Here is an 11,123-nt window from a genome sequence, read left to right as displayed (position 1 = left end):
ATTTGTTTTTCCTTGGGACAAAGCCAATAAGCTAACATAGATGGTGACCCCAATTACCGGGTAAAGTTAGGACAAACAACATGTGACAAGAGGTGCCATCAGGTCCTCTCACTTGAGGGCTAGGTATCATTTTTCTTGAGAACATGTGTGTAATGGGTTCTATCTGTTTGACTATAAAATAGACTGAGATTCTTTTCTTCGCGGGTTGCCTGTGGTGTGCATCACATTCTGGTTTAATGCTTGCTCAGTAACAAACGTGTTTTCTCCCTCTACTACCTTTGTGGAGTAGGTTTCTGGATTGAGAGAAAATGTTGGTTTTTAATAGTTCTCAAGCTTGAATCTGCTCCCAGCTGAAGCTGCTTCCTGGCGCTCTTTTCCATATTCAGCTTTCTCTCCCTTCACCCGCACAAGTTTGAGAACCACGCTATTCTGGCCCTAGCTTCCCGTGTCTGCCAGCTTGGGCCAGCACCCAGCACGTCCCCCTTAGGCAACCTGCTCCTTTAAGAGCACCCCCCATCCCAGCTCCTCCCTCAGGCTCAGTGGCCGGATTTCCCTGTTGTGAGTGAGGCCCAGCCCTTTAAAGCCATGGCTCCGTCTTTCTGGCCTGCTGTGTACTGAGACCGGAGAGCTGAGGGGGCCCTGGGTGCTGGGAGTAGGCACAAGTGGGCTGTGACAGGTGCACATGGGCTCAGGAGGGACACAGAGCTGGGACAGGGTGGATCCTGGGATGAAGCAGAGCCACTCAGGAGTGGCAAGACCTGTCATTTGTTAAGTAGCCGCAGTATGCCAGGCTCCGTGCCAAGCCCTTTCTGCACCTTCTAATGGGGGTATTATATTCCCATTTGAAAGACAGGGGGATGGAGCGCAGAGCAGCTAGCTGAATTACCTGGGGCTGAGTTAGCAAGTGACAGAGGCAGGATCCCAACTCAGGTCCGCGTGACGCTAAAGCCTGGTGTTCTCTCCTCTGCCTCACCTGCCTGACAGGGGTCCTGGCTTCTTCCTAAACTGCCTTTGTCCTTGTTTTTCCTGTGTGTGGTCGAGTGGGGGTGGGGGTGGTAAGCAATGGGTTATCCTTGCCCCCTCCCCCCCATACCAGCACTCTGGTTCCTTCCTCCTCCCAGGAGCTGCCTGGAGATGCTGCTGCTGTTCCTGCTGCTGTTCCTGCTGCTGTTCCTGCTGTTGTTTCTGCTGCCACCACTGGCCGTGCTCCGGCAGCAGCAGTCCCGGGGTCCCAGCCTGTCCTGGCTTGCCCGCCTCCAGCACCATGTGGCATGGGGGCTTCTGTGTTGGGTAGCCGCTTGGCAGCAGCGGAGACTGGAGCAGAGAACGCTGCACGTGAGCCAGAGCCAGCAGCAGGCTCTGAGGTCGTGTCTGAAGAGAGCCCAGGGTCCCCGAAGTCCCCTCAGGGGGAGCACAGGTGTGTTTTCCAGAGTCTGGGGAGGTGGCCCAAAGAGAAAGAAACCCCACAGGACAGTCAGATTCCAGAACCTGAAGACCTTCCTTCCCCGCTTCTGCGGCCAACACAGAGAGGCCTGACCCGGAGACCCTCCCCAGGCCCTGGATTGTTCAAGATGAATTTTCCCATCCTGGGCCCTGACAGTCCCCTTCTCCCAGGCCTATTGTGGGTCCCTTCCTCAAGGGTCTCACCAGTCTTGCCTGAAACCCTTGGGAAACTCTGTGGCTTCATGAAAAATGTATGATGTCTTTGGGGCTACAGATATGAGCACCTTCCGGAATCATTTCCCTCTGACCAAGGCCAGCCAGGCCCAGGAGGAAGAAAATGGGGGGCAGGTCCCTACCTCAAACCAGCACCATGGGGAGGCCTCTCTGCAGGTAAACTGAAATGGCTGGAGCCCAGCCCAACCAGAGACCCCTTCCATCAGGGTGGGCAGCCAAACCTTCCATCAGGGTGGGCGAAGAACTCCCAAACTGGGGACTCAGGGCCTGGCTTAGGCCGGAGGCCAACAACCTCTCGTGTCTCCCTCCAGGCCACCTTGCTGGGTCTGGCAGCCCTAAAGAAGGCCTACCCGGAAGCGCTGGCTCCAGGAGGCAAGGCCTGTGTGACTCCCGCTTCCCCCTGGCCGCACCCCCTCCCCTGGCCTTGGCATGCCCTCAGCCAGGTTAGCTCCCCTGGATCCAAGGACCCTGAGGCCCTGCTACTGGAAGCATTGAGGTCCCCAGGGTTGCGGGCACTGGAAGCTGGGACGGCAGTTGAACTCCTGGACGTCTTCTCTGGCCTGGAGGCCAATGGCGAAGAGCTGGCTGAGGCAATAGCCGCTGGGAACCCAGGAGCACCTCTCCCCAGACGGGCAGCTGAGCTGCAGGAGGCCCTAGAGCAGGGACCCCGAGGACTGGCCCTGCGGCTCTGGCCAAAGCTGCAGGTGGTGGTGACTCTAGATGCAGGAGGCCAGGCCGAAGCTGTGGCTGCCCTGGGGGCCTTGTGGTGCCAAGGGCTAGACTTCTTCTCTCCAGCTTATGCTGCCTCTGGAGGTCAGCAGGACTCAAGGGTGGTGAGCTGGGGGCAGAGGGCAGAGGTCACACAGCTAGCTGCCATGTAGAGAGCCCGACATTATCATCTCATTTAATCCTCCCCAACACCAGCAGCTCCATTTTACAAAAGATGAAACTGAGGTTCATAGACGTTGCACAAATTCATACAGCACCAGTATTTACCGCCAGGCCTGCCACCTCCAGAACCACTGCCTCTTCCCAGTCAGGACCCTAGAGGCAGTGGTCTGAGCCTGGGGAAGCCAGGAGGGGGTGGAAGGGCAGCAGTGGGGTCAGATGCTCAGAGGATTGGGGCCCGGAGTCCAGGGTGAGGGCCTCACAGAAAACAATGGCACCACCAGATGAAGAGGCTGCTTGCTCCCCGCAGGAGTGGTGGGCCTGAACCTGTGGCCAGAGCAGCCCCGTGGGCTCTATGTCCTGCCCCCTGGTACTCCATTGATTGAGCTGCTCCCAGTCAAGGAAGAACCCCAAGAAGAGGCTGCCACCACTGTCCTGCTGGCCAAGGCCCAGAAAGGCAAGGAGTACAAACTGGTGCTGACTGACCATGCCAGTCTTACCAGGTGACTACCTGCCCACCCATCAGCCACCTCAGGCCCTCTGGGACCCTGTTGAGGACCAGGGACATGAGCTAGTGGGCCCCTGGACCTGACCTCACCCTCACTCCCACCCCGTCAGGTGCTGCCTGGGTGATGTGGTACGGGTGGTTGGTGCCTACAATCAGTGTCCAGTCGTCAGGTTCATCGGCAGGTAGGTGACCTCCCAGGGAGCAGAGGGACTGTCCTTTTGCCCGGGGCTCCTCTGCCTCCTCCTCTCTCTTCTCCAGGCTGGGCCAGACCCTGAGTGTTCGAGGAGAAGACATTGGCGAGGATATGTTCTCCGAGGCCCTGGGCCGGGCGGTGGGGCAGTGGCCAGGGGCCAAGCTGTTGGACCATAGCTGTGTGGAGAGCAGCATTCTGGGTAAGCTGCTCCATCAATTCTTGCCCCCTGTTCTTGGATTGGCTGCCCCCCAACCCATACCCATCCTGCTGGGAGGCCTCTAGGAAGGAGGTTAGACCCACCCTCCTTTGCTGCCCCTAACAAGTCCTTCCCCATGCTTAACTCCCATCCCTCCTGCTTTAGTCTCTCCACATTTCCTTTCCTGGCCTGTTTCCTATTTAGGACTAAGTTCTGGCTTTCGTTAACCCTCTCCCCACCAAGAAACCCCCTTTTCCCCCTGAACCTCAGAGTGGGGAAGAATGGGGGACCAGGAGGGGAGTAGCAGGCTTTGGCTTTGGAAGCTGCCCTGTTCACAGAAATACATGTGTGTGTGTGGGGGGGGTTGTCTGCAGATTCCTCTGGGGGCTCTGCTCCCCACTATGAGGTGTTTGTGGCACTGAGAGGGCTGAGGAACCTGTCAGAGGAAAATCGAGACAAGGTAAATGAGACTGAGACAGGATCTGACTGCATGTCCCCTGCACTCTGCATGTCCCCAGGTGCTATAGGCACAGCGGAATGATGGGGAGGAGTGGGGCGGGGAGGGGGGGGAGGAGAACTTTCCTGAGGCTCTGGGAAGGGAGGGGTGAATCCCACAGACACACGTGTGCACACGCAGCTGTGCACCCCTCATCTGCACACCAGCCTCATTCAGGCCATTCTGTTCTCAGCTCGACCACTGCCTTCAAGAAATCTCTCCCTGCTACAAGTCCCTGAGGTTCCGGGGCAGTGTGGGTCCTGCCAGAGTCCACCTGGTGGGGCAGGGGGCCTTTAGAGCACTCCGGGAAGCCCTCGCTGCCTGCCCCTCATCCCCCTTCCCTCCTGAGATGCCCCGGGTCCTTAGGCACAGGTCCCTGGCCCAGCTCCTGCAGAGGAGGGTGGTGTCCTGAGCTGAGGCCTGCCCACTACCCCATTCACCCCCAGAGGCTGCCTCACTCTTTCCTCTGGGGCCTTTCTGGATAGGGAACCCTCGGCCAGGGTCTTTGACTCCGTGTCACCTGACAGTTGCCCATCAGAGCTGCTGGGCCTTAGGAAGGTCTGACCCAGTCAGCCAGTTGTGAGGTGACTTCAGGGGGATAGCAGATGCCAGCAGCGCCCTGCGAGGAGCCCCCTCAGCCTACCCTGGAGGACACTGCTAGAGAGTTCCCATACACGCTGATGGCTCCTGTGTCTCTCAGCCCAGTGCTCTGGGCAGGATGGAAGTGTTGGGAGTTCACGTTCCCAGGAGCAACCTTCAGTCAGCAAGGAAGAGGCGTTGTGAATACTGACCTCAGCTTCATTGTCTCTCAGCGCGACAACTCAGAAGTGTATTCCGTAACCCTCTCGTTTACACAGTTCTTACTCGCTTTCCTCCCATCCTTACTCCATTATGTGTTTTCTAGGATCACCTCCCAAATAAACCTCTTACACCCAGATTCTTGACTTGGGGTCTGCTTTTGGGGAAACTATAGTGGTCCCTTTCGCTCTGCTCTTGCCATAGCCTGCCTCCCACCTTCAGCTCTGGACACTAGGGCTTTCTGCCTATTCTCCACTGGGGTAGGCCCCAAGAGTGTGTGTACTTGGGAGCCCTCGCGGACCCCTGTCACTGCCTAGGTCAGCCCAGATACACAGAGCCCGCTCCTCCTACCTCTTCCCATTCCAAGCTTAACCTAAATGTGGAGGAGCTGCTCCCCAAAAGACCTGGCCTTGGCTCAGCACGGGTCCCTTTCCTGGCCCAGCACCCACAGATCATTTCCATGGGCAGAGGCTGTACTGCAAACCATAAAACATCACAGCAGGAAGCAACTACAGATGCCATGTGGGTCAACTGTCCATCTTACCAGTGGGGACACTGAGGCTTCGTGAGGTTGTGAGGTTTGCGCAAGACCCAAAGCCTGTCCTAAGTAGCATGGCACCTGTTCCTAACTCTGATTCTACCTCTGGATTACTTCTGGATTCCATGCCCCACATCCAGCCGGCCCCTACATCAGCCCATGACTCCTTTCTGCTAAAATCCTCCACGTCTCCCCAACACCCACAGGGTGAAAACCAATCAGCTTGGCCTTGAAGACCCTTTGACCCACCCTGGCCCTTATTTGCCTGTTCAGCCACCTCTCTCCTCTATGACCATGAGGACCACCCTCTGCTATCCCACTGTCACCTCCAGGTCTTTGCTCAAGTTGTCCCTCCCGCAAAATGCCTTCTCCCCCAAAATTACCTAGTAGAAATCCCATTTTCATGAAAGGCCTATTCTGAGTCCTTTCTTCCACTGAGCTATCATTATGGTGGGTCACACCCCCACCTGGACTTTGGAGTGCCCTGAAAACTGGGCATGTCCTATGCACACTGTCACTCCAGCATCCAGTACACGGCCTGGCACAGAGCAGGTGCTCAATGAACCGTGCCCTGAATAAGACAGATTCTGGCCATGGTGGTTCACTCACTGCTGATGGCAGGATGGGACCCCCTCCTCCCCTCCAGGAAGGAAGCTGGAAGATCGAAGGAAAATACCAGATTTGGCTGCTTTCCTCCCATTGCCCAGGTTTGGTTTTCAAGGTTTTCCATCTTGGAAGTTGGGGAAGGGGGCAGAAAGAAGAAAAGAGCTGGGGAAAGGGAAAGCCAGCTCAGAAGCCTTTTTCCATGGAGGAAGAAGGCCCTGGAGCCTGACGGACCCCAGGGGGAGTGACAAGGAGTGGTGGGGAGAGGCCTGCTGCCTGGGTGCTCTCCCCCCACCACATACACCCTGTGGAGAATGGGTTTCATGACCACCTCCTCTCCTGCCCCTAATTAGCAGCTGCGCCCCCCCACATTGTCCCACACCAGCGCCCCAGCCAAGGCCTCTTTTGTGCTCCCAGATTCCTGGGTGCAAGTTGGCCTCATTAGTGCCCGGAGACCGCCCCATCTCCAGGGAGCAGGCAGACAGACAAGGGGGAGACCAGGGGCACAGTGACCCAACTCTGGCCTCTGAGTGCCTTGGCGGCCATTCCTTGGGCCCAGCCTGGAAACGGCCCCCCTATATGAGGCTAATCTTAGACTTGCCTTTGTCTGGCCCCAGAGTGGACGCAAGTGCCTGCCTCTCCCCCACCACCTCAGAGCCCTATAAACCCCAGGCCCCTGATAGCAGGTCACAGTCGACAGCCTCAAAGTTCCTGGCTATTTGGACCACTGGAGACAACTTCCTCGGCTAACCCACTCTGAGGTCCAGACACCATGAACCCTCCTTCCACAAAGGTAAAGACCCAGGGAAAGAGGGGACACATCATACCAGGGGGCAGTGAGAGTGCTTGCTCAGGGGTGGAAGAAAAGCTAAAAGTATCTCCTCTCTTGATCTTCTATGTGGGCTCTGAGGCAGGCAGGAGGCTGGGTGGACCCTTGGCTGAGAACCTGCCTGGGCTAACATTCCCTTGTGCTCTCTTCTCCTAAGAGCTCATGTTTATTGAGCTCTTACTATGTATCAGCTGCTGTGTTTGCACCTGCCATCTCATTTCATCCTCCCAGCAGCCCTGCATAGTAGGAATTATTTGATACCCAGGTCACAAGTGAGGAAGCTGTGCCACCTGAGTGAGTAGGAAACTGGGCCAAAGCCACAGAGTTCAGTGTCCCCTGCAAGGGAGTAAGCAGGCAACAACTTGGATCCTGGCAGTCCTTAATTTGCACGGGGTTGCCGCTGTGGGGAAGGGAACGGGATGAAATAGGGCCTCTGTTTCCCTGAGTGTACAAACTTCTGGTGCAGATAGACTCAGTCACACCTGTTTTCAGGTGGAGTAGTAAGCACTCTAATGGGGGTACAACGGAGACTAAGGGTACGCAGAGGACAGAGGGATTCATTCTGCCCCGGGAACCCCAAAGGGCTTCCTGGAGGAGATGTTGTGCTGGAATTTGAAGGATGAGCAGGTAAAGGAGCAAGATGAGACCTTTTCCAACAGAGCCCTTCACACAACATGGCGCAGAGGCGCCAGGAAAACGAAGGGACAGCAAGAGAAGGGAGAAGGCCAGGAGGAGGAGCGCAACCAGCTGGTCAGGGCCCGGGTGTAGGAGCTGGTTGCCGGCGCGGTGGTCAGACCCCCAGCGCCGTATCTCCACCTCCCTAGGTCTCCTGGGCTGCCATGACGCTTCTGCTGCTGCTGCTGCTGTTGCCGCCCGCGCTACTGTCGCCTGGGGCGGCCGCGCAGCCCCTGCCCGACTGCTGCCGCCAGAAGACGTGCTCCTGCCGACTCTACGAGCTGCTGCACGGCGCTGGCAATCACGCGGCTGGCATCCTCACGCTGGGCAAACGCCGGCCAGGTCCTCCGGGCCTCCAGGGCCGGCTGCAGCGCCTCCTGCAGGCCAGCGGTAACCACGCGGCCGGCATCCTGACCATGGGCCGCCGCGCAGGCGCAGAGCCAGCGCTGCGCCCCTGCTCCGGGCGCCGTTGTCCCTCTACAAGTGCCTCGTCTGTCGCACCTGGGGGACGGTCCGGGGTCTGAGACCTTGCTTGGGCTCTGTCCTGGCCCTGCCCTCTCCCCTCTGCCCGCCAGGTGTCAGCCCCAATTAAAAAAGTGCAATAAAGACGGGTCTCGGTTAGTGTGGCTGGTCTGTCTGTTCCTGCGTGGTCGCATCCCACCCTCCAGGGGGCGTAAGAGTCTTGTGAACTCTAAAGAGCCCAGGGGCCTGGAAGCCCGGCTCTGGGGCACCTCCCCTTGGGCGTCGTTGAACTTGAAACACTCTTGGATGCGGAGCTCCCAGAACAAGTAACCGTGCAAGACCCTGGGGTGCATAAATAACCGCATGCTTGGAGGGAAGGATGCGGGTCTGACATGTCCCTGGATGCTCTGCTAGTCATTCTATATTGAGCCTTTACGGATAGACACGGAAGTGGAGGGAGAGCAAGAAAAGCTGCACAGAGGAGCGGAATCCGGTTGAGAAGGGCTGGGAGCTAAGCCCTCGGAGGAGGCAGGGGATAATGAGGTTCAACATGAATCATCCAGAATGGCCACAGCGTGGCATAGAGGGTGTGTGGAGCGGTAAGGCGCTGGAGAGGAGACAGGTTGTGCAGTGCAGAATGTGAAGCCCCTAGCAAGTCATTATTCTATAGGTAGCTGGGAATCACCAGTTCTTACGCACCGATGGATGAGATTTTCCTGCAACTTTAACTGAACACAGCTGTTACAGGTTGACTTGTGCCCCCTCTCTAAATTCATATGTTGAGGTTATAGCACTTCAGAATGTGACCTTATTTGGAGGGTAGTTGCAGATGTAATTAGTTAAGATGAAGTTATACTGGAGTGAGGTGGGCCTCCAATCCAATATGACTAGTGTCCTTATAAAAAATGAGGAATTTGGACACAGAAACACACTGAGAGAACCCATGTGAACATAAAGGCGGAGGTGTCGTGATGTATCCGCAAGCCAAGGAATGCCCAAGATTGCCAGCAACCTACCAGAAGCTAGAAAACAGGCATGGAACAGGTTTCCCTCACAGCCTTCAAAGAAACCAATCCTGCCATTATCTTTTTTCTTTTTTTTTTTAGCTGAACCATCCTGCCACCTGTTGGCAGCTCAGCAGCAGCTCAGCTCGGGCCAGGAATCGAACCGGTGACCCTGTTGCTCAGAGCTTGCACTCTTGAGCGCGCTCTTAACCAACTGAGCCACTCGGCAGGCCCTCCTGCCATTATCTTGAGCTTGGACTTCTAGCCTCCAGAACAGAGACGATAAATTTCTGTTGTTTAAGCTACCCACTTTGTGATACTTTGTTATATTAGTCCCTAGGGAACTAATATAACACCCAAAAGTAGAGACACAGAATGATGTGACACTTTTAAGCTATTTAACATCCCAGACTATACTGGACTCAAACCTTTGCGGGGAGGGGAAAGAGTATTATTGGCTTGCCCTTTCGGGGGATGTCTTTACATTCTCACTGGCTTTAACTGTTTTGTTCCAGGAAGCAGTCACCCTAAGCCACCACACTCATCCGCCCCAGTAATTTTCTACTTACATGGTGAAAAAGTCCCGTGTCTGGTCTCACCTGCGTCCTTCTTGCTGCAAACCGACTCTGCCTACCTTGAAACTATCTTTCTCAGCCCCAAACTTGCTTCCAGCCTTTCTTCCACTTGCATGGCAGCAGAGAGAAGGATTAAATCAAGACCATAGGAAGAGGGAGATTAGGGAGAAATTTGCTCCCCAACACACTTATTTTGTGCCAACACCATGCATTATGCTAAAGTCTCACAACCGCATGAAGTAAAAATTACTAGCTCCATTTCACAAATGAGAAAAGTGAGTCTCTGAGAGGCCAAGTCACACAATTAGTAAATGGCAAAGCCGGGATTCTACCCTGTGGACTCTAAAGCTCTTCTCATCCACCCTGCTGGGCTCAGAGGCAGAATTCTCCAGGGTGGCCTATGCAAACCGAGGCACAGATGGGGTTAAGTAGTGCATCCCAGAAGTTGAGTTCTCAGCCTTTCCAGCGATCCTCAACCGGCAAAACTAGACTCTTTAACCCTCCCTGTCTCACACTGGAGCGCAGGAACCTGACGGTGCTGAGAAAACAGCCCAACTCCAGCAGGCGGCACTGCTAACCAGATAGCATTCCCAACGTAGGCGGTGAGCCGGAAAACCCATAGGGGCGGAACCACAGGGGGCTCCAGGGAACCACGCGTAGAGAGTGGCCACCAAGGAAGGGGCGTGTCTGTCGCTCAAGCCCCGCCCCACCTCTTCGAGCCTCGACTCCTGGTGGGCGTGTCCCGGATTTTCTCCCCGAGAGACACGCGTGGGCCACTTGTCTCCTGAAGGAGGGCCGCCGAGAGGGGTACGGGTGTCACCGGCGGCCCCTCCCGGTGCGGGGCCAAGCTCAGGTGGCCGGCGCGCGGGCCAAGCCCAGGGGAAAGCACCTGGCCGGTGGGGCGAAGAACCACCGAGGCATTGCGGAGCCAAGCCGAAAGCTTCTGGGTTTGGAGCAGAGACGCGGCGGCGAGAGGGAGGGGAGAAGGCGGGCTGGCGCATGGGGCGCCCCGGCCCCGCCGGCAGCGCGCCCCCTTGGGCCCCGCCGCGCTGAATGACCCCTCAGCGCCGCGCCTCGAACCCGCACCGGGAGGCCATGCCTGTCATGAAGGGGTTGCTGGCTCCGCAAAACACCTTCCTGGACACCATAGCCACCCGCTTCGACGGCACGCGTGAGTGGGGCGGCGGCTGGGGCTGGGGGCCAAGACTTCTTCAGGGTCCGCTTGGGTCTCCTGGATGTGGTCAGAGCCGAGTCTTTCTGAGAGAGTGGAACTGAGAGTCTAGGAACCCCCGAAGCCTCGGTAAAGCGCTCTGTGAGGGGAAGCGCGGAGAAGGCCAAAAGTGCGGGAGGCCAAGATTGGGGGTGGGGGTGACTGAAAGGCTGTGCGGCAAAACGGAGGAGAGGCCTTGGGAGCGGCCCACTACGGTGTAGAGCTCTGCTGGCGGCAGGTATGGGGGGAGGGGTATCCGAGATGCAGGGGTGGGACGAAATGGCCAGACGCTCTGGAGTCTACTCCCAGACGACTCCTGCATCCCCTTCCTCCAGGAAAAGAGAGAGCGAGAATGAGAGCGAGAGAGAGAAGGTAAAGATCAGACTCCACAGGACCTAGTCTGGATTAAGGTCACGCGCCCCCAAATCGTGGTGCGTTAGTGTCTGAGGGAGGTGAGCCAGAGGGTGGGGG

The 11,123-nt window shown here is 56.9% G+C and overlaps 4 protein-coding genes across 5 annotated transcripts in view; all 4 read left to right on the top strand.

Moving 5' to 3' along the window:
• Positions 1–618, top strand: part of LOC109395730 (signal transducer and activator of transcription 5B-like) — a 17,885-nt gene extending 17,267 nt beyond the window's left edge. The window contains exon 5 of the mRNA XM_019666997.1: positions 535–618. Within this exon, the coding sequence (XP_019522542.1) occupies positions 535–618 (84 nt within the window). The remainder of the gene's footprint in view (positions 1–534) is intronic.
• Positions 549–4,895, top strand: GHDC (GH3 domain containing). Its single transcript, XM_019666987.1, has 9 exons — positions 549–676; positions 1,122–1,417; positions 1,718–1,833; positions 1,989–2,490; positions 2,876–3,068; positions 3,184–3,255; positions 3,332–3,465; positions 3,837–3,922; positions 4,152–4,895. The coding sequence occupies exons 2-9, from the start codon at positions 1,135–1,137 to the stop codon at positions 4,368–4,370; spliced, it is 1,605 nt and encodes a 534-aa protein (XP_019522532.1). The 5' UTR covers positions 549–676; positions 1,122–1,134; the 3' UTR covers positions 4,371–4,895.
• A 1,629-nt stretch (positions 4,896–6,524) lies between these two features.
• On the top strand, positions 6,525–8,013 carry HCRT (hypocretin neuropeptide precursor). Its single transcript, XM_019667011.1, has 2 exons — positions 6,525–6,690; positions 7,551–8,013. Exons 1-2 carry the CDS (start codon positions 6,670–6,672, stop codon positions 7,923–7,925), a joined length of 396 nt encoding a protein of 131 aa, XP_019522556.1. The 5' UTR covers positions 6,525–6,669; the 3' UTR covers positions 7,926–8,013.
• A 2,178-nt stretch (positions 8,014–10,191) lies between these two features.
• KCNH4 (potassium voltage-gated channel subfamily H member 4) overlaps positions 10,192–11,123 on the top strand; it is an 18,330-nt gene continuing 17,398 nt past the window's right edge. For both annotated transcript variants that reach the window (XM_019667094.1, XM_019667093.1), the window contains exon 1: positions 10,192–10,613. In XM_019667094.1, coding sequence (XP_019522639.1) covers positions 10,496–10,613 — 118 coding nt within the window. In that variant the 5' untranslated portion in view covers positions 10,192–10,495. The remainder of the gene's footprint in view (positions 10,614–11,123) is intronic.

The sequence above is a fragment of the Hipposideros armiger genome, unplaced genomic scaffold (genome assembly GCF_001890085.2).
Source record: "Hipposideros armiger isolate ML-2016 unplaced genomic scaffold, ASM189008v1 scaffold_482, whole genome shotgun sequence".
NCBI lineage: Eukaryota > Metazoa > Chordata > Mammalia > Chiroptera > Hipposideridae > Hipposideros > Hipposideros armiger.
The sequence above is the reverse complement of the archived record's forward strand: the minus strand, read 5'-3'. Positions and strand labels throughout refer to the sequence as shown.